Source organism: Tenrec ecaudatus, chromosome 2 (genome assembly GCF_050624435.1).
Source record: "Tenrec ecaudatus isolate mTenEca1 chromosome 2, mTenEca1.hap1, whole genome shotgun sequence".
Classification (NCBI taxonomy): domain Eukaryota; kingdom Metazoa; phylum Chordata; class Mammalia; order Afrosoricida; family Tenrecidae; genus Tenrec; species Tenrec ecaudatus.
The window spans coordinates 74,861,469-74,883,512 of NC_134531.1; the positions used below are offsets into that span (position 1 = coordinate 74,861,469).

At 44.5% G+C, this 22,044-nt stretch overlaps 1 protein-coding gene across 1 annotated transcript in view; it reads right to left on the reverse strand.

The window, feature by feature from the left end:
* Positions 1-22,044, reverse strand: part of AP3B1 (adaptor related protein complex 3 subunit beta 1) — a 267,505-nt gene that overhangs the window by 58,588 nt on the left and 186,873 nt on the right. Inside the window, exon 22 of the mRNA XM_075541203.1 lies at positions 13,265-13,371. Within this exon, the coding sequence (XP_075397318.1) occupies positions 13,265-13,371 (107 nt within the window). The remainder of the gene's footprint in view (positions 1-13,264; positions 13,372-22,044) is intronic.

Genomic DNA, 22,044 nt, shown 5'->3' on the forward strand with positions numbered 1-22,044 from the left:
CAAGTCAGGTACCCGCATTCCATTTGCTTAGTATATCTCAGAGATTTCCCTGAAAGCAAACTTGCAGCATATTTTTCTGTTTGCTTCATTGGAGAGTATATGTTTTTTTAGGCAAAGGTGTAAAGTGATCTTCTGTGTTTATTGACTATTTGCGAGAAAGATCTATATGTTCAACAATATAAAGAAGTAGCAAATTTAAATAACCTTTCTCAGTAGGCTTATAAAAGCCATGTGCAATTACATTCTTATATGACTTAAATAGTAACGTGTCCGATACAGTCTAATAAATGTAGCTTTTGTTTTTCTTTGACTTATTCTCTGCTCTTCTCGCTCTGGTGATAAATTAATTTCTTAATGCTAGTTGGGCATGTGCCAACAGCTACATTCATGTCCTCTTTCTCTGATGAGAAGCCCATTTTATTCTAAGTCTCCCATGTTTCCAGGTTTTTCATGTTAAGCGTTTCAATACTATTAAAATGATCCTTATAAAGTTTTCATACTAAGCTCTGCTCTGTGTTCTGAAAACTTTCCGACAAAATTTTAGAAGACAAACCTAGGCAAAAAGAGTTAATTGGCAGATATAAGAAAAAACACTTAATACATGATTGTCCAGTCCATGAAAATCTAAAATAGCTAACAGTTAAAATATCTATACCTATACGTATCTATTCACTGGAAACATCACAACTGCACAGAAGCAAAAAAAAAAAAAAAAAGAAAGAAAGTAAAAATAAATGGAAGTACAGTAGTTGATAGTAATACAAAGCCTGGTCAGCTCTATGGAAAATAGAAATGCCAAAAGAGAGAAAACCTATTTGAAACATCTATTACTTAAAAAAATCATTTCTTATTGTTGTGCATTGAATTATAGTAACTCAAAGCAAAAATAATCACAATCTTAGGAAAGAAGTGGGTACATGCTCAGTGAACGCTCTAGGCTGACAGTGAGCAAAAGGCAGGAGAGAGACAAAGGATGGCCCAAGACCCCCCGACCATCACACTTCTGTATGCACATTTACTCTGCTCTGGTGGGGACCCCCGTTTCTTACCTGGCCTTAGTAAGGTTATAGTTAGCATCTGTTACCACAGATTGTTTTATTGTTTAGAAGTTTAGCATGTCAACAAAACCTTGTGCAGGCTGGGCTGCCCGCCAGTCTGGGCTTAACCAGTGTATACCAGGGGCTTTAAAATGTTCGTGAGGAAATTCCATGAACCTTTTCTTCTTTTCAAAATTTAGTTATAACTGTTTCACTGACATACAATCCACACATTACACATTTCAATATTCCTGAGAGTTGTGCGCCCATCACCACAATCCACGCAGGGGATTTCGTCTCCTTGCACGTGCTGTCAGCCCCCCTTTCCCAGAAGCCCCGCCCCCCATGCACGTCCCTTTGAAACGACTACTCCAGTCGCTGTCTCTACAGACTTCTCTATCCTGGGTGCCACATACAGAAAACATACACAATTATATTTTCCCATGAGCTTTTGGAAGCTCTCTCAGATTTCACCGAACCACATATTAATATTTTATAATAAGATTCAGCTACAACTAAAAATGATGGCCTTCCTGCTTTTACAAAGTAGCTCCTTTTACAGACGTGGGCATGGGCGAGGGGACGATGGCCCGCTCTAACGAGGAGGCCTGTGGAGCTGTGCAGAAATGAAAAACGGCGCAGCGGTATGGCGTGTCTTAAAAGTTTAATTGAAAAAATTAAGGCGACCTAGAAAAGAACTGAGTAAAGGAACAAGATGGGACGTGGCTAGGCAATGGAAGCACAAAAATACTGTCAAACTTTAATTAAAAAATGTTTTCAATTTAAGCAGACCCAGGCCAGTGATTTTTCATTATTTTCATCACAGTTCCATGACTACTGACATTTTCATCAGAACAAATAAAGGATTTCCCCCAAATTTAAAATGACAAAATTATTTTTAATTTTGCCTTATAATTTCTTCTTCTACTACTAAACCCAAAGGATTATTATCTTACCTGGAACTTGCCTCTTGATCTAGAGATACAATATACTTTGAGTTTTTATGTAAAATAAAAGTTAAAAGATAGTTGCACTGAATGAGAAAACAAATTTTATTGTGAGGATATTATCATTTGTTCAGTGAATGAAACTCATATTTATTAAATGTCTGACATATGACGTACTCAAAGGCCTCTCTCAAAGTAATTTGCCTTAAGAGACAAACTTGATGAAAGCCGGCATTCTGTTAGTATAAGAAATAGTAGAAACAAGCTCTAGTATTAATACGAAAAGAGGGGAAAGAAAAATCCACTGAAGAGAAACTGAAATTGTAAAGATAAAGCAACTTCATTCATAAAACTCATCATTATAACACACATTTTATTTTATTAAAAAAATTTTTTTGCCCGCCCCCCACTCCCCATAACACACATTTTAATAATTCTATTTTAAAATTTTTAATAATTCTTGAAAACTAATGCCTGACCTCATGTATACCCCCAAGGTCTAAGCAGCAAGATTAGCACCAAGCCTGTTCCTCTGAGGTGGCCCGATCCCTCCAATCTCCAGGCTTCATGTCTTCCTTCTCTGCCGCGTTACATCGTGTGTTGGGAAGACCGCACAGAACCGCAGACCACCACACGCACACGCACTGCCGCCCACCCAGCTGATCTTGACTCACGGCATGTGGCAGGGCCGAGGAGAACTGCCCCTGTGGGTTTTTGAGACCCTAACTCTTGACGGGAGTAGAAAGCCGCATCTTCCAGAGTGGCCGGTGGTTTCAAACTGCTGGTGGAGCGGCTAGCAGCGCTACCTGCAACACACCACGTCATCAGGGCCCCACCACAACCGTACTCACGCAACAGGCTATCGCTCGCGGTCAAAGTCAACCTGGATATAACACAATATGACTAAGGAGACAGGTTCAACTACACCAATCAGGAAAGCTGCCCTCCCAGGTTTTTTGGCAAGCTCTTCTTTCGACTTTGCCAGCCAATGGCCTCTGCTGCTGGGCCCCCTGGCCCCGTCCCTGTTGGGCCAATGCTACAGCTCTTTACTCTGCACAGGTGCCAAGAGGCACCCAGCTCTGCAGTAGTGCTTGGACCATTTGCTCTGTGGCTGAAAGACCCACCAAGCCTGTTCCACAGTTCTCAAGGCACGCATTTCTGTGGCTGCTTCTGTGCCATGGGCTTCGGCAGGGCACGACACCCTGTTTTGTTGTCTTGTACCGGTTTCAGTCTAACCGGTGTCTCTCACAGGTCTAGAAGGCTCTCAGGAGAGTAACCCTGGATCCAAAATCTATCTTGGCTATGGCAGTGAGGGCCCCCGACCCAGCTTCCATGGGACTGGCACTTATAAACAAGCACCTTATCAATGTCATGGCATGGCTGTCCCAGGTGTGCCTCAACCCCTACTGGTTGGTTTCATACACTATGCAATTTCATAAGTATGCAACCTACTGTTTGCATAGTTGATCGACCAATCCCCTGCAAGACGTGTTCTGGTCAATCACTTATAAACACAAAGCCAGAAAACACATACGGGAAGCCCAAAGCAAAGCAGTTCCAAAATCTGTTTTAGCTGAATTCCCGACGGCGTGAATCAGATCCTGCCATCATGAATTATGTTTGTCTTTTCTTCATATTGTTTCCTTCATCCCCGCAGCAGGTGTGATGGAGACGCTTTTGTATTTTCCAATTAATTTCCTGTAACACAAACAGGGTCAGGGCCCCTTCCCTAATCACAGACAGTGTTACTTCATTAGCTGCCAGGCTCTGTCCACAGAAAAAGCTATGACCCTACCCGCCAAGCAATTTCTTACATTCCTGAAATAAAGAAACTGGAGAGCACTGATAACAAACACTGACTCGAGACAGCAAATTTCATTTGCGTATTAAAAACAAAGCTTTTTCTTTGGCTCCCTTTACCTGTCCAACTCACGTAGACTATGTACTCTCAGTCTGCAAATGCTTGAGCAGGCGGGGTCAAAGTGCTACATTTAACACCCTCTTGCTCCTGTCACAGCAAACCCATGCTGGCTACTCGAATGACACGCACAGACCCTTGTTTAATTCTGCTGCTGTACCCTCACATTGGAGGCTTTGCTTCTCCACCACCCGAAGAAGCGATGTACCACAGCGCCAACACGGGGGCAACGGCGGGCGAGCAGGAAGCACTGTAAAAATGACCTTCTGCTTCCTGCTGGAGAGAAGAGGCGCAGATACTGCCATTTTAAACTGACATGTCAAAGAAATCCTTTGAAGAATCTGTGCTTTAATGGCCGAGAAGGATGTAGGCGGGTACATTAAAAAGCCCTGCCTCTAGGATTTCAAGCACAAGGTAAGCAGTTGAAAAGCACTAGCCACTCTAGGTGCCAAAGATGAGGCTGTCTATTCCTGAAGAGATGTACGGTCTTGGGAACCCACAGGAGCTGTACTCTGTCCTACCGGGTTGCCGTAAGTCAGGATCAACTCACTGACCGCGAGTTTGAATTTGACTAGGAATCAGTTCACATATGCACAGGCTTATTCCAAACAAACTGTGGTTCAAACTGCGTCTGCCATCTGTGGATGGCTGCAAACAAGTTCTCTTCGCATTACACTGTCTTCACCTTGTTTGAGTACTGCCTTCAACAAAACCAAAACAGGCATGTTCAGCCCTAACAGTGGCTTCTGAGGGGTCCACTGGGCCAGTGCCAGGCAGAGGGTCCAGCTCAAAAGGCTGTGGTGACTTTGGGGTAAGAGATTCCAAGGGGGTCTTGACAGAGTTTCTCCAGACACACGAGGGAGAAGGGCTGCTCCAGTAACCGGCATGCTTTCCGAGGACGGTATTTTCAGAAAACCCAACACTGCATTGGTGGAAAAAGGCCAGGAGGCAGGAGAGTTGCACCAACAGGCCCCCCACCCCCACCCCCACCCCCACGGGAGCAATGGTTGGATGTCCTAGGAAACCAGCGCTGGAAACCTCAGCCCATCCACCCACGGCCCACCCACTCCACAGGCCTGCCCTTACCCATCAGAATTCTTTAGGTTTCCCAAACGCACAGCCATTTCAGAGGAACATGGCCGGAATCCCTAAGGATGCCCAAACTGTCCCTTTGACATGGTGTAAATCAGAGAATGCAGAATTATTTGCGCAAGACCTACACACATGGAAGTGCATCAGCCTAAGCGGAGGGCATGCTGAGAAACGCTCGCCTCACATTTCGAGATCAATTACCCTTGTAAAATGACAGCGCTTATATATTTAGCGAAATATGGACAAGTGTGCATCTGTAGAAGTTCTCACACAGGTAAGACTTTTCTCCAAAATGACAGCAGTTAGTATGCTGTTATTTTACACCCTTCGGGCAATTTGTCCTTGTTTTCCCACTCATCGCTTCCCTCCCCAACAGCAGGGACCCTGCCCATCTTGTTCAGCACTGTGTCTTTGACACCGATCTGCAGTCTGGCGTGAAGAGATACGTGATAAGTGAACAGAAGAGTTAATGGCGGATTGTATAAAACTGAGCCTCTTTGGGGGGTTGTTATAATTCTGGTTTCTTTCCAGGGATTATTCCAGTGTTTTTCAAAGTGGGTGCTACCGCCCCCTGGGGACACTGGAAACTGGTGGTGGTCATGGAGAAGGGGTAGGGGATACGGCTGCTCCCAAAACAGATACCTGCACTTTATCCCGGATTATGTAAAAGCACTTAATTGCTAGAGGGGCAATGAGTACTGTTTATTTCTGAAAAGGGGCAGCACTCATCTATGTCAGGAAATGTGTTCGATGGCCACTTGGCCAACTGACTGGAAGATCCATATTTTTACCCATTCCAAAGGTGACCCTACAGAATGCTCAAATTAGAGAACAATATCATTGGTTAACTTGTGCAAGAATCTTGCTTAAGATAATGCAACAATAGTTGCAGCAGTACATTCACAGGGCTGTTCAGGTGGGATTCAGAAGAGGAAATGGATCAAGGGTTATCATTGCTGATGTCAGATGGCTCTTGGCTCAAAGCAGAGAGTACTAGAAAGACGCTGCTTCCTTAAGTTGTCTCGACTACACCAAGGCATTCAACTGTGTGGATCATAACAAACTACGGAGAGCTTTGAGATGAATGGGACCCCAGAGCACCATGTTCATATGCTCATGGAGAACCTGATCAAGGGTATCCTGGGAGGGTCAAAGTCAGAAAAGGTGTGCTTCAGGGTCCTATCCCTCACCGTACTGGTCCATTCTCTGTGCTGAACAAATCATCAGAGAAGCTGGATTATATGAAGAGGAACTCGGCATCAGAACTGGAGGAAACCTCAGTAACAACCTTTGAGACGCAGGTGACACAACCTTCCTAGCTCAAAGGGAGGAGGGCTTGAAGCACTTGCTGATGAAGAGCAAGGACTGCAGCCTTCAGTACGAATGACAGCTAGATGTAAAGAGACTAAAATCCTTACAACCGGACTAATAGGTAATCTCACGATGAGTGGAGAAAGTATTGAAGTTGTCAATGATTCTGTCTTGCTTCGAGCCACAACCAATGTTCATGGAAGCAGCAATCAAGAGATCACACAATTCATTGTATTGGGTAAATCTGCTGCATAAGATCTCTTTAAAGTGTTGAAAAGCAAGGATGTTAGTTTGGGGACGTGTTATCAGGATCGGCCAATCCTGGTGGAGAAAGGCACGTCTACAAAATGTCAAGGTGCCCCAGTGGTAAAAGTCCCGGGGCAATAAAAAAGAGGAAGATCTCTGACAGATGGATGGACACGCTGGCTGCACTGATGGTTCAAACGTAAGAATGATTGTGAGGATGGCACAGGACTGGGCAGTGTTTCATTTTGTTGTGCCCAGGGCCACTATGCATTGGAACCAACTGGAGGGCACCTTACAACCCTAACGCCATTCATAATCTTTGTAACTCCCACCAGTGAATGGGTGAGAGCATTTAAATAAGGTGTAGAGGGTGCTAATTCAGGGCTTGTTTAGTTTTGCCATCTCCGGGGATGCCACAGTGAGCCATCTCAAAAGTACAATAAAGAATCTCACCCCCATCAAGAAAGAACAGCCACCAGGGAGAAGAGACTCTGGTGTGAAGTGGTAGCACCAGTGGACGCAGCAGTTTCTGAGACCATGAGACAGAGCAGCGGGCATATGAGCCTGTGGCCGGTGTACAGCTGAGTGTCTTCTGATCTCTATCTAACACCTGCTGCATGGAGGCAGCTGGCTGAGAGGACAAGAGAGACAAGGGTCTGCTGGCATGGCTGCAAAGATGAGCTGCTAAGGACAAGAGGACTGTACCCTCGGTGTTTTGGGGTCCTTACTTGTGGTAACCTGCTAATTTCCCTAATAACCCCCCATGATCATGTGAAAGATCTGTTGTGAGCTCCTTGTGGCCACTGCCATGAATTAATCAACCCAGCAGGGCACAGTGAGGGCTGGCTGATGGGAGAACAGAGTAGAGAAGGGAGTGGGGTAGAGGGTGGCCTGCCTGACCTCGGCGCAATAGCAACCACCCTGTGCAGAGGTGGGGTTGGATTCTCTCTCTCCCTGGTGTAGCCAGAGGCGGGTCACATGTGGCCCCCATGCAATTTCCATAACTGCTAAAGACCATTATCCATATATCTGTTCTCATCAAGATTTGCTTTTCTATAAACAATCTGTTTCACGTTTTTTGCCTACTTCAAAAACAGTTTTATAAAAGCATACGTACAGAAAAGTACACATATCTTAAGTGCACAGCCCAGTGATTTTTCATAAAATGAACACGCGCATGTAGCCAACACGCAGATAAAAACCCAGACAACATCACAGAGCATACCAGGCCTCCAGAGTCCTCCCTGGGTATGTCCTGCAAGTGACTCCTTCTCCTGCAGGGAAGTACTGTCCTGACATCTACCATCTATAGTCAACATGCCTGCCTTTGTGCTTGTGCCCATCTTCGCAGGAATACTATTCTCTTAAAACATGAATTAATGCCTATATTTGAACTGTACAGAAAAATTAAAAAATTACCAACCAACAAGTCATTTAAAAATCACAACTGATAACACTACAGATGTTTTAAAAACTAGGAAGAAAGGCTGGTGATCTCCCTCCTGAAAGTCAGTCAAAGAATACCTTATAAATCACAAGAGCTCAGTCCACAAGCGGTCCTGGATGGTGCAGGGCCAGGCGGCCTTCAGGCCTGTAGGCATGAGGTGACTATAGTGAGCTGAGATTGAGTCCACGGCACCTAAGCACAGCACAGCAGCAGTTTCGACTACTAGGACTAGGGCATTCTATATGCATGCATGCATGGACAGGTATTCAGAAAAGTAAATAGGTAAATTAAGTTATAGTTATGTTTAATTGAAGGGGGGAAAATTATGCATTTACAAAAGCTCCTAAACACCAGATAAATGTTCTTTAAGTACATAGAAACCATTAAGAGGGTTAAATTTAATTTAAAAATATTCTAATTTTGCATATAATAGATTACTTTTTTATGAAAAGTTGAGACGATTAGCATGCATGTCTTCTCATCTTTTCCTAATTTTGGTCTCTTTTTTATTCTTATGATATTATTTGCACTCAATTCTGTGACTATAATCTAGTAGATATTGATTCTAATACTTAGAATCATGTTTAATGAACTTTGGCAATGCAGTGTCCTTATATTCCCCACCTTTTCAACAAAAGATGCACACTTGAGACTATCTGACTGCAGCCTTTAAAGCAGAAACAACAATTTTCTTGAGTCATATTTTCTTTACAGTTGTAATAATAAAAACTAGTAAGAGCAATTGCTTATTTTGTGCATAATATGCACTGTTACAAACAGATAAATGTATCTTAACTAATTTATACTAACAATAACCTAATGAGGTAGCATTATTCTCTCTATTAGGTGGTAAAACCCTAAGGCTTGCCCAAGGTCACTCCTGGAAAGTGGCCGAGTCGTGATTTAAACATAGGCAGTCTGCGCCTTGTCTTGCTTTAACCACATTGTACTGCTCCGAATGAGGTTACCAGTGCCGGGAATCAGAGGCAAGTATGTGTGCTGGTAGCACTCAGGGCCGGGGGTCAGAGTGGGAGATGTCCCGCCAAGAACAGAGCAGACTCATACAAATAAAGGTTCGCATCTTGTCTGGTGCCTGCACCAATGGGCTCAAACATAGGAACAAATGCAAGCCCGGTGCCAAACCAGGGGATGTTTTGTGCTGTGATTCAGAACTGACCCGATGGCACCTAACGCCGCCACCGCCACCTCCGCCACCTCTACCTCCACCACCTCCATTCACCTCCACCACCTCCATCCACCACCTCCACTCACCACCTCCACCACCTCCATCCACCTCCACCACCACCACCTCCATCCACCTCCACCACCTCCATCCACCACCATCCACCTCCACCACCTCCAGCACCTCCATCCACCACCTCCATCACTACCACACCCCTCACAGGCTTCAAATATCTTAGTGGCCATTCAAGAGGTGAAAACATGTTTAAAATCACCTGATCCTTAAACCTACCTCTATTTCATACATAAACACAAAATATTTTTTGCAAAGTTGTAAAATACTCATATTTCCAGGAATATAACAACTTTGGTTCACAAAAACAATTCAATGTTTTGGAAAATCCTGCCGCTGACAGCCACCCCTAACGAATAGCATTTGAGTGATCCATACAGCAATCACACCTACATCATCTGCGTGTACGCCGGCACGCTCATAGCGGCGCCACCTCCCTGTGCAGCATCACTTAGCTACTTCGTTCTATTTCTTAGCGTAGAGTCTTAGTCAGGCAATTACATGTGACTGTAAGTACTACTTCATTACAAATTAATTTTATTTTTCCTTTATCTTCAATTAGAGTACCATGTTGGTTTTTAAATTATGGATTTATGCATTTCTCTTGAATATTAATTCAGAATCTCCCCTCCCCACCAAAAAAGCTCCTCTATGTATTGAGATTCCATATTGTTATTTTGTTGTTGTTAGCCACTGTTGAGCCAGTTCCCAACTCTGAGAGGAAAGCATCCAGGCAGGATGGAACAAATGCCGCCCAATCCTCTGTGCCCAAGGTTGTTGGTGGGCTGGCCGGTGGTGATCCTTGGGATTTTCACGGGCTGTGATTAGCAGCAGACTGCTAGGCTTTCTTTCTAGTCCATCTTAGTCTGGAAGTTCTGGAGAAACCGGCTTAGCTTAATAGCGACATGCAAGGTTCCCCTGATAGATGGGTGGTAGCTATGCGTGAGATGCCTGGGCCAGGAATCCAGGCCAGGTTTAACGACACAGATGACAGGAATTCTGCCACTGGACCACCACTGCCCTCACAATGTTAGGTGCCAAACCCAAAGCCACTGCCATTGAGTCCATTCCAACTCACAGTGACCTTACACAGTGTTCTAAAGACTGTAAATATTTATGAGAGCAGACAGCCTAAAGCTTTCTCCTATGGAGCAGCTGGTAGATTTGAACTGCTAACCTTGTGGGTAGTAGTCCAATGCCTGACCCACAGCACAACCAGGACTCCCTATAATAGTATGTATCTAAACTAAACCCAAACCCACTGCCATCGAGGAGTTGATGCTGACTCATAGGGAGCCTACAGGTCAGGGTAGAACTGCCCCTGTGGGTTTCAGAGGCTGTAAATTTTTACAGGAGCAGAAAGCTTCGTTGTTCTTCTGAGAAGCAGCTGGTGGATTTGACCCATCAACCTTGTGGTTAGCAGTACCACACCACTACTGCTCCTTCTTGAGGGTTTTAATGTTCTCTCCCCTAGGGGATATGATTTTATTTCTATCCACACTTTTACAGGTAATGAGAAAACACAATTTTGTGGATCTGCCTTTTTTATTAGGTACTTTTGGTGGGGGAGGGGGGATAGGGATTGGATTGGGAGCCATGTAACACTGCATTAGACTTTTCAATTTATTTTCTGCTTTCACACAATTAAAAGTCCTACCCTTTCCCCTTTAATTTTCTACAGCTTTCTTTGTACTTAAAAACAAAACAAAACAAAACCAACAACCATTTTGTTAGCTTTTATGGGGAAGTGGGCAGGGGTGGGGGTGGGGATATGGTCATCCCACTTCACTCGGTCATCACTACCTGGCAGGACCTATTGGGCCCCCTCTGGTTGGAGTGCTTTTCTTTTCAAGAAACTGTCTCAATATCAGCTTTGCTTAGTAAGAGGGTGAGATTTTCAGTTCCTCTGTGACGGATGAAAATCTACTACCAGCTTTACTATCTCAATGGCATTCTTCTGATAGCTAATGAAGTATAAATGTCTACTTGGGGTCCATTTTCACCTATCACATCACTTCTGAAAATATTAGCTCATATTTATTGAGTGATGACAAGGTGCCAGTCACTGCTCTAAGGGCTGGGCATGTATTATGGCATTCATCTCATACCCATCCTGCTTCCCAGAAACTGTGGCGCTGAAAAACTATCAATCAATGGACGCGTCACAGCTTGTACAGGACAGGACAGGGATTTGCGCCTGGGGCAGCTGATACCTGAGCCCAGGTTGTTATTAATCGACAACCTTACTGCCTCTCAAGTTCTTAGCGGCTTCTTGATTCCCTTTGAGGAAGGAAGCACTTAGCTCTAGATAGCCTGATCACTGCTTCCTCTCTCTAGCCCTCCACGAAGACTCAATGAAGACTTGAATGAGTGAGGTTCCGTTTAGCTTCACTGCACCTGCTGCCTCTTCTGATGGGGTTTCTTTTAGGAATGAGACCCAACTAAAAACAAACTCACTGTCATCGAGTGGATGCCGACTCATAAGGATCCGATAGGATGGGGTAGAACTGCCCCTGTGAGTTTCTGAGACTGTGACTCTTTATGGAAGAAATCCCCCGCCTTCTCCCAGAGTTCTAGTGCCTTTGAACTGCCGACCCTGCAGATCGTAGTCCGCGGAGTAACTACTACACCACCAGGGCTCCTCTTAGGCATGAAAAGGGTGAAGTGGAACCCCAAGCTGCTCTGTCATTTCTGCGGGGCTGGGAGGGAACCTAACTACACTTAATGAAGAACACGCTCGGCTGCGTGGCTTTCCCGTCCGTTCTCGGGTGAGCTGACCAAAGCACACAGAACCGCTCGTCGTGCTGCACGGCCCTGGCCACGCATTCAACTCGAAGGGGAATGTTTCTGTAATAAGGGACAGGAATTTGGCCTTTCTTCTGGCAGAGGCTGCTCTCCATCCCTTCTCAGAGGCTTACGTGCCCTCGAGCACATCCCAGCTGGGGGCCACTCCAGAGCCAGGCCTCTTCAAGCTAGTTGGGCTCTCATTCACACTTGCTGCTCTCCCTCTGTCTGTCAGATTTCTGACAGCAAATTAGTCAAAGGTCAAGCATATCAGTAGATCATCCACCCCAGTAGCCTGCTTGATTTACAGCGAGAGAGGTTAGTGGCTAAGATATGCTAACACAGGAAAAGTTCTTGCAGTTTCAGGCATTAGAACAAGTGGACAGTTTGGGCATTAACTCACACCCTGTAAAAACACTGGATACTTTTTTTAGGGGACTCAGCACCACGGGAGACAGACTTGGCCTTGGAGATCTGCTTCTGAATAGATTACAGCCCAGAAAAGCCCCATGGCATCGCCGTGCTCTGTCACAGGGGCTCCGCTGTGTATTGAAATAGATCAGAGGAAATGTAGGGCAACCGCCAAACCACATACAGCACCACAGAGTCCATTCTGACTCCGGGCGACCATGCCGGACAGAGGAGAACTGCTCCCGAGGGCCTCCGAGGCCAGCCAGCTTTGCAGGAGCCGAAAGCCCCTCCGCCCTCCTCCAGGTGGCTGCAGTTCAAACCACAACCCATGGTTCCACCAGGGCTCCTTTAGGACCAGGCATATACATAAATGTAGGATGCTAACACAAAGAGATACCCAATCTTGGCCTTTCAGACGAACCAGTCATGTACTTCAGCAGTCTATGGCGAAGAAACAGTGTGGTAGCATAGAACCAAAATAGCACTAAAGGCCTGTCAATGTCGATCAACGACATTTTATGGCAGAATATGCACATAAACTCACTCACGGAGGCAAAGCACACCTGTCTGTATCAGGTGTAGGACAGCGGCAGAGGAAAAGAAACGCACAATAAGTAAGTAAGTAAACTCAGCAGGTAAAGTCTTCATAAGAGAGCACAGTTTCCAACTACTTACAAAATGCAAAGGCCGTATCTGAAGGAGACTGGCTGCTACAGGGGAATGGTTCAAAGTTAAGATTCCACTTCAATTATTTTCAAGGCAACACAAAAGCGAAGGCATCCTTGGAAAACTGAGCTAGTGTGTTCTGAAACTTACACTGATGACTGGCGAAGAAGCTGACAAGTTCAAACCTTTGAGATCGGCTATGGAGCTGGGCGAAAGAACAGGAGTGGGAAGAGCCACCGGAGTGGAGACTGGGTTAACTGCAAGAAAAGGACCGAATTAGCACATGTGCATGAACACTTAACTCGAATTATTAAAAGCAACACTTTTAAATTGTTAGTAAATCTAATTAGATTACTTTGATTAATAAACGTATGACAATTCTATTTAACATCTTGATTTAGTCAAGTTATAATCAAGTCATGGCAGCTATTAGTCTCAGCTTTCAAAACACAAAATGTCAGCTCCTGCAACCTAAGGATAGAGAATGTGGCTGCTGTGTGCCGCCGAGTTGAGTCCAACACCTGCAACCTTGTCTGAGAGCAGATCATCAGGCCTGTTCTAGCACAGAGTGGCTGGTGGGTGGGTTTGAACCACCAACCTTTGTTGCCAGCTGATCGCATAGCCACTGTGCCAGCAGGGCTCCCTTTTGATGTAATCGTTCTTGCACATTTTTTTTTATCACATAACAAGGCCACTAACATTTATCACCCGGTGATGTTACTCAAAGAGGAAGGGAATCATCTTTTAAGCATTAGGCTGCTAATCAAAAGGTCAGGGTTTTACACCCACCAGCTGTTGTTCCATGGGAGAAAGATGAGGCAGTCTTCTTCCATTACGATTTACAACCTCCGATGCTCTGAGGAGCAGTTCTGCTCTGTCCAATAGGGTCGCTCTGAGTCAGAAATAACTCGATGGGCCAAAAAGGAAACTCACTGCCTTCTAGTCGATGCTGCCTCATAGTGATCCACAGGACAAAGGAGAACTGCCAAAGACTGTAACTCTTTATGGGAGTAGAAAGCTCTGCTTTTCTCCTGAGAAGGGGCTGGTGGTTTAGAATTTCTGACTTTGCAGTTAGCAGGCCAACTCCTTGAGAGTTGATGGTAGTGGGTGATAAAGTATATACAAACTTTCAAGAGTTATCCAGTTCAGCATCCTCCAGGGAGTGGGTTATAGACAGATCAGTGTGATAGGTTCCCCCTTTCAACCCCACCTTCCCCGTACTCTCCTGGTATTGCTACTCTCATTGGCCTGAGGGGTTTCTCTGTCCTGGATTCCCTGTGTTTCCAGCTCTTATCTGTACCCCCTTGTACATCCTCTGGTCTAGCCGGATTTGTAAGGTAGAATTGGGATAGTGGTGGGGAGGAAGTATTAAAGAAATAAAGTTGTATGTTTCATTGGTGGTATACTACATCCTGACTGGCTCGTCTCCTCCCCGCAATCCTTCTGTAAGGGGATGTCCAGTTGCCTACAGATGGGCTTTGGGTCTCCACTCTGCATTCCCCCTCATCCACAATGACATTTTTTTGTTCTTTGATGCCTAATATTTGATCTCATCAACACCTCATGCTCACACAGGCTGGTGTGCTTCTTCCATATGGGATTTGCTGCTTCTCAACTAGATGGCAGCTTGTTCATGTTCAAGCCTTTAAGCCCCCAGACCCTTTATCTTTTGATAGAAGGGCACCATCAGCTTTCTTCACTACATTTGCTTATGCACCTGTTTGTCTTCAACAATTGTTTTGGGAAGGTCAGCATCATGGAAAGTCAGTTTAATAAAACAAAGTGTTTGTGCATTGAGGGAGTACTTGAGAATTATCAAGGGTTCATGAGGGTGGGCGGCTGGGGGAGGGAGGGGAAGAATGAGGAGCCGATACCAAGAGCTCAATTAGAAAGCAAATGTTTTGAGAATGCTGATGGCAACAAATGTACTTGACACCATTGAATGTGATAAGTTGTATGAGCCACCAATAAAATGATTTTTTTTAAAAGTTATTCAGTTGAGTTTGGTGTCTGAAAAGGGTATTTACATTTATGCAATGATGCAATTTTGCAGTGAGCTAAAAATGTCACCATCTCCATGATGTGATCTGTTTGATCAGCAAGTCTGTCCTAAGGAGGTTTGGGTAAAATGTAACCCTCATGCACAGGTCTCAGCCCTGATGTCACCTAAGGAAAGGTTCCCTGCAATGGGACCAGCATCACTTTTGCTCTGCTTGCTTCTCTTTTTGTTGACCTCTCGGATGACAAAGAAGGACCTACAGACTAATAAAAAGGAGCCACATATGACGCGCATCTTTGGAATCCAGGGAACGTGTGTGGAGAACCTCCTAAACCCAGTGGGACACTGGTGCCAAGACACACAGAGATCTCTGAGAGATGATGAGTCTACCGTTGTTGAAAGAAGACAGGACCTTTCCATGGAGTTGACCTTCCCTCAAAAAGGAAGAGAAAGCCTTTCCTCAAAGCTGGTGCCCTGAACTTGGGCTTCTAGCCTCCTAAGCTGTGAGAATGTTAAGTGTCTGCTTGGGAAAGTCCTGTGGCTCTTCTGCCACAGCAGCACTAGATTTGGAGATATCACCTCATTCTTCTTCTAATTATACTTAGCCAAACACAGCTATTCATATTTCTGATATGGATAGGAAAACTGCCATTTACTTGAGACCAGATGTCTATGAGTTTGAAAATCGTCTTCAAGAAATGAAAATGTGATCGCGTCCATTCCCTTTTGAAAACTGTTCGAACTGCTGAATGAGAGAATACTGGATGAGGGTGGTGGTTGGAAGCCCATGCTGGTTAGATTTGCTCCCACACAAGAGGAACCGTTTTAAGGGCTGGCTGGATGAAGGAAAGAATTGTAGGGTTGGCAATGCGGAATAATTTACAGTATTTGAGGAAAAAGGTGAAAAGTAAGCAGCAGTGAGAAACAGACTGGAAGCTGACAGAGAGATGGAAGACCTGTCATGGTCACATGACAATATGCTGACCAAATTTAAACGGTCTCCATTGCGTCATATGCATATGAAAGTTGGACACTGAATAAGGAAGACTGAAGAGAAACAGATGTATTTGAATTGTGGGGCTGGAGAAGAATACTCAAAGTGCCATGGACTGATTGAAGGACAAACAGGATCTGTGTTGGAAGAAAGAAGGCCAGAGTGCTCCTTAGAGGCAAGAATGGCAAGACTTCCTCTTACATACTGTGGACACACTGTGAGGAGAGACCAGTCCTAGAGAAGGCCATCATGCTTGGTAAAGTAGAGGGGCACTGAGCGAGGCAGACCCTCGCAGAGACGGACGGACACAGTGGCTGCATTAATGGGTTCAGGTATAGGACCGACTGTGAGGATGGCACAGGGCCGGGCGGTGTTTTGTTCTTTGTACAGAGGGTCATTATGGGTCAGAGCCAACTCAATGCCACCTAACAAGAACAAGGTCACCTGACAAGTGATTGGTGGAATTGCTACAGAACTGGAAACTGTTTAAAATTTGTCATGCAACCTGTGGGTTTTTGGCGTGCTTCTACATAAGTGTCGATCTGTTTGTTAGTTTCCCTCAGTCAGAGTATTACAAATGCCGATAGGGAGTGGCCCTTAGTTCTCAACTATGTTTGGCTAAATACGATCAAACGAATTAGGGAAAACTTACATTATAAGCAAGTTCCATTCTTTAAAAATAAATTTTAAAAAAATATAAGCTTAATTGTCATTTCAGAAGGCATAGGCTCTGCTAGTAAAGACATTGCATATTTCATTACAGTCTCAGAATATGAAACTTGGCACTTGGAAGTTAATCCTTAATTGAATTCCAAAGTCAGTTAACTAAGCTGAAGCACAGCACACATGTATCAAATACAGAAAAACCAAAATGACACTACACAGCCTTTTAAGAAGTATACAAGTTAAAATGAAACATTTCCATCTATCAAATTGGCGACTAAAAATGATACCAGTCAACATTGGTGAGAAAGTAGGAATCTGGCTCTCACACTATTACTGTATGAGCGGGTTGTGGCTTTGTGGAAAGTAGGCAATTTTACAAACAATTTTCCCAAAAAAAAAAAGAATCTCTGCAGCCATGAAGATCATGAAATCATATACTCATGGTGATGCATGTTGCTTCACTGATGACGGTGGCAAAAATCAATCACTCAATGAAAAAGGAAACCGCTTAAGGTTTCAAGAATAACAAACACATTAAATAAAATTTATTTCAACAGTACAAAGAAGCATGCAGTTGTTAAAAATGAAAATGGCAAAGAATATTAGAATGTGTGTGATAAACAAAGGCCGGGGGGGGGGCGGCGGTAACTAGGGCTAAAAGTCTCTGGGTGGAATCTAGTATATTTTGTGTGGATGGGTGGGAGAAGGTTGCATATGAAAAGGATCTGATCAAACAGTGTTGGGATTGCAAGTCATTGCATTTGTGCTTTTACAACTTTCTACAGAATACTTTTCTTTCCCTCACTGAAATGTACTTATGAGAGTAATTATGCAATCATTCTAACCTAAGTTAAGACACTTAAGAATAAAAAATTCCTGTGTGTGTGTGTGTGTGTGTGTGTGTGTGATCGTTTTATGTGAACTTGTTGGTCACAAGACTCCAAGTCCATTTCCGTTTCACTTTCCTCCTTTTTCCTTTAAGCCACTGAGAACGCTGTTTAGCTTTGAGGTCTAAGGAATCTGGAGGGGAAAAAATTCTTACTATAGAGTGGCTCAATAAGTCATTACCTTGCTAAATGGAGTACTTGCAGCGATATCATCATAAGCTCCTCCATCATTGCTAACCTTTGCATTCATTGTTCCTGTTGTTAAGTGCACTCCAGTAGTCTGACCCAGTGGAACCAAGCCTGTGTTTAACCCAAGGAAACACTGTCTCCTTGCTAGTCTGCCGAAGCCCAGTGTCGCAGCCACCCTATCAATCTATCTGGTCTACTGTCTTCCTCTTTCTGGGGACCTTCTACTTTTCAAAGCATGATGCCCTCCTTCTGAGACTGTCCCTCCTGATTAACATATCCAGAGTTACGAAAGACAGCCTTCCCAAACATTCTTAGGGTGCTTCTAAGGAACAGTCCGTACTTCTTCCAAAACGGATTGGCCGATTCCTTTTGGAGTACAGGCATACTAGCTATCTGGGCCACCATTCAAATGGAAAGGACCCATTCTTTGATGTCCAGTTTTCTCATGCATCGATGGTGTCCTGAAAATACGAGGGCAGGGTCAGGCACCCTAAATCCTTACACAAAGACCATTGCTCTTCAACACATTCAAGAGGCCTTTTGAAGCCGCTTTGTTCAACTCATCACATTGTTTCGATTTTGTTTGTTTTAAATCATTTTATTGGGGGCTCATGTAACTCTTATCACAATCCACACATACGTCAATTGTGTAAAGCACACATACATTCGTTGCCCACAACGTTCTCAAAACATTTGCTTTCTGCTTGGGCTCTTGGAATCAGCTCACTTTTCTTTTTTTTTTTTCCCTCCACCTTCCCCGCTCCCCCCTCGCTCATGAACCCTTGATAATTTATATGTCCATCCCCTAGGGAGAAAGTAGATTCTTGCAATCGGTTCCCCATTTCTACCTCACATTCCCTCTTCCCTCCCAATATTACCACTCTCATCACTGGTTCTAAAGGGATCATCTGTCCTGGATTCCCTGTGTATCCAGTTCCTATCTGCACCACTGTATATCCTCTGGTCCAACAAGGTTTGTAAGGTAGAACTGGGACCATGATAGTGGGGGGGGGAGGAGGATGAACCCCTAAGGGCCAGTAGTGAGAGTGGTGATACCAGGAGGGTGGAGGGAAGGTAAGGGAGAAAGGGGGAACAGGTTACAAGGATCTACATATAACCTCCTCCCTAGGGGACGGACAACAGAGAAGTGGGTAAAGGGAGACATCAGATAGTGTAAGGCATGACAAAATAGTAATAATTTATAAATTATTAAGGGTTCATGGGTAGAAAGCAAATGTTTTCAGAATGATGATGGCAACATATGTACACACGTGCTTGACACATGGATGGATATATGGATTGTGCTGAGTTGTACGAGCCCCCAATAAAATGATTAAAAAAATTTGTATTTGAGAGTAATATGATTAGATAATTTCTGCATTCATTGGATTGCTTTTTCCCCAAATGGGCATAAATGTGAATTGGAAGTGTCCGACGGACTGGCAAGAGAGCAATCTTTCAAATTTCTTGGCATAGATGAGCAAGCACTTATAGTGATGCATCAGCTGGCTAAATCATCACAAAAGGTATCCGTCAATTCTGGGAGGCCTGTTTGTTGCTAATAGCTTCAGCACAGATTGGCCTTCTTCCTTCAGTATCACCGATTCTTGAAAATATGCTAGCGCTTAAAAGGAGTTCAACGCTGGCCAATTCTTTTTGGTATACACACGCTGTGCATTCTTTCATCTTTTGCTGCTTCCTATGCCGCTCAGCATCTCCCCCATCGGATGCTCACTGTTGTCACTCAAGGTGTGGATTTTGTCTTCTGTTCCTTCCGTTTCATAAAGCTGCACATGCTCTTTCCTTTTGGCTTTCTAATTCCAAGTCTTTGTACCTTGCATTAAAGTACTTTGTCTTTCTGAGCTGCCCTGTGACGTCTTCCATTCACTCTGTGTTCAAGATTAAGCTCCTGACATGAAGGTTGGTCTCTGCTGTCTTTCAAGTGACCTTCTGCTTTCTTCCTGTACAGTGTTATCCTACAACGCATCGGGTCTTTTGTCACTCGTGCTCTCTCAATGCATCAAATCTATTCTTGAAGTGGTGTCTAAATTCAGGTGGATTATATTCAAGGTCATACTTTGGCTCTATGGACTTGTTTAAAAATTTTTTTTCACCTTCAACTTGAATGTGCAAAAGAATGACTGATGGTCTACTTTACACTAGGCCCCCAGCCTTGTTTCGACTGATGACATTGAGCTTCCCATTGTCTGTTCCCACAGACATACCCTAAAAAACCAAACTCCCTGCCACTGAGTTGATTCTGACTTAAGAGTGACCCTAGAGGCCAGGGTAGAACTTCCCTTGTGGGCTTCTGAGACTGTAAACCATTACAAGGGCAGCCAGCCTTATTTTCTCTGGAGGAAGAGCTGCTGAGTGTGAGGTGCCATCTCTGCTTAGCAGCTCGGCACTTAGCCCACTGTGCCACCAGGGCGCCTTTCCAGCAAACCAAACTCACTGGCCCCGAGTTGATGCCGACTCATAGCGACCCTGCCGCAGGGCAGCCCTGCTCCAGTGATTGCTGAAACTGCAGCTCTTTACCAGAGTAGAAAGCCTCGTCTTTCTCCCGAGGAGATGGTGGTTTTGACCCGCTGACACTGTAGTTAGCAGTTCATGGCCTCACCAGCCAGCCGCTAGGGGTCCTTCCCTTTCCACAAATGCGGGCAATTTGATTCCTGTGCATTCCATCAGGTGAGGTCTGTGTGTCCTTTTGCTGCTGAAAAACAGTATTTACAATGACCAAGTTCTTAGTCTTGGAAAATTCTATCACGTGATCTCCAGGGTGACTTCTGTAACTAAGGTCATATTTCCCACCTATCAATCCTTCTGCGATGATACCTAATTACACATTGCTGATTACCAGTAATCAGCAATGTATCTTGATTGCAAGTTTGATCACTTTTGAACCGCTGAATTTGGCTAAGAATCTTCAATTTCTTCATCTTTGTGGCCTTAGTGGTTGGGTTAGTACATAAATTTGAATAGTCAAATTAACCCGTCTTCCTTATGTTGTTGTTAAGTGTCATCTCATCGGCTGCCTCCAACCCATAGCGATCCCGTGCACAACAGAATGAAGCACTGCAGTGCCCTGCGCCATCCTCACAATTGTTCCTGTGCCGGAGCCCATCGTGGCGGCCACTGTGTCCGTCTAACTCTGTGAGAGTCTTCCTCTTTGTCGCTGCCCCTCCACTTTATCACACGTGATGTCCTTCCCCAGAGACTGGTCTCTCTTCACAGTAAGAATGTCCAAAGTATGTAAGACACAGTCTTGCCACTCTTCCCTCTAAGGAGCACACTGGTCTTACTTCTTCCAAGACAGATCTGTTTGTCTTTTTCACAACCCACAGCACTTTCCACAGTCTTCAGCAGCACAATTCAAATGCATTGATTCTTCTTCTGTCTTCCTTATACAATGCCCCACCAAAAGAATATGCACAGTGTATTTCTCAAACCTCAGCAGCACTGGATAATGAATAACCCTAAAACCTTCTCCAAGTGGTGAAAAATGATTCAAATTTGACTCCGATTTAGGAGGATAAGTAAAGAAAGGATTGTTACAAAATCTTAAAAAGTTCTTATGAAACAAAAAAGCACAAATATGAAGGTATGCTTTCTCCACACACCCTCCGTCTAGGTCTCTATCCTTCTGCAGGGATGTTTCCACCTCTCTAACCCCTCAGAGAATTCTGCGCTCTTCAATCACACCACGTCAAAGAGGCAGTTTGGATGTCCTTGAGGGACCGCTATCGTCTCTGAAATGTCCTTTGAGCTTGAGGGACACAAGTTAGTCTGCAGAGGCAAGATCAGGATTGTAGGTAGACAGGATAAGTTTCCCCAAGGAAGTTCTCATTGGACAGCCTGGCCCCGCTAGAATAACAAAACTGGTGTCTTGTGATGGGGAGAAAATTCCCTGGCAGAACTTTGCTGGCCTTTTCCTCAACACTGCAGTTTTCAAAGTTCCTAGGATCGTCTGGAGTCCTTTGTGTGGGGGTGAGTTCCCCCAATCACCATCACCTTCTGAGCTAAGCCTCGGCCTTGACCTTTACAGGCTCAGTAGACTCCTCTCAGTAGTCACAGGTTCTGACTGGACCTTTTACTTGAGAGCTCACTAATAAGGCTTCAAAAACTTTGTGGGAAAAAATCCCCCTATCTTTTCATTTTATTTCTCCATGAACTTCTTGAAGGTCCCTCGTACCGA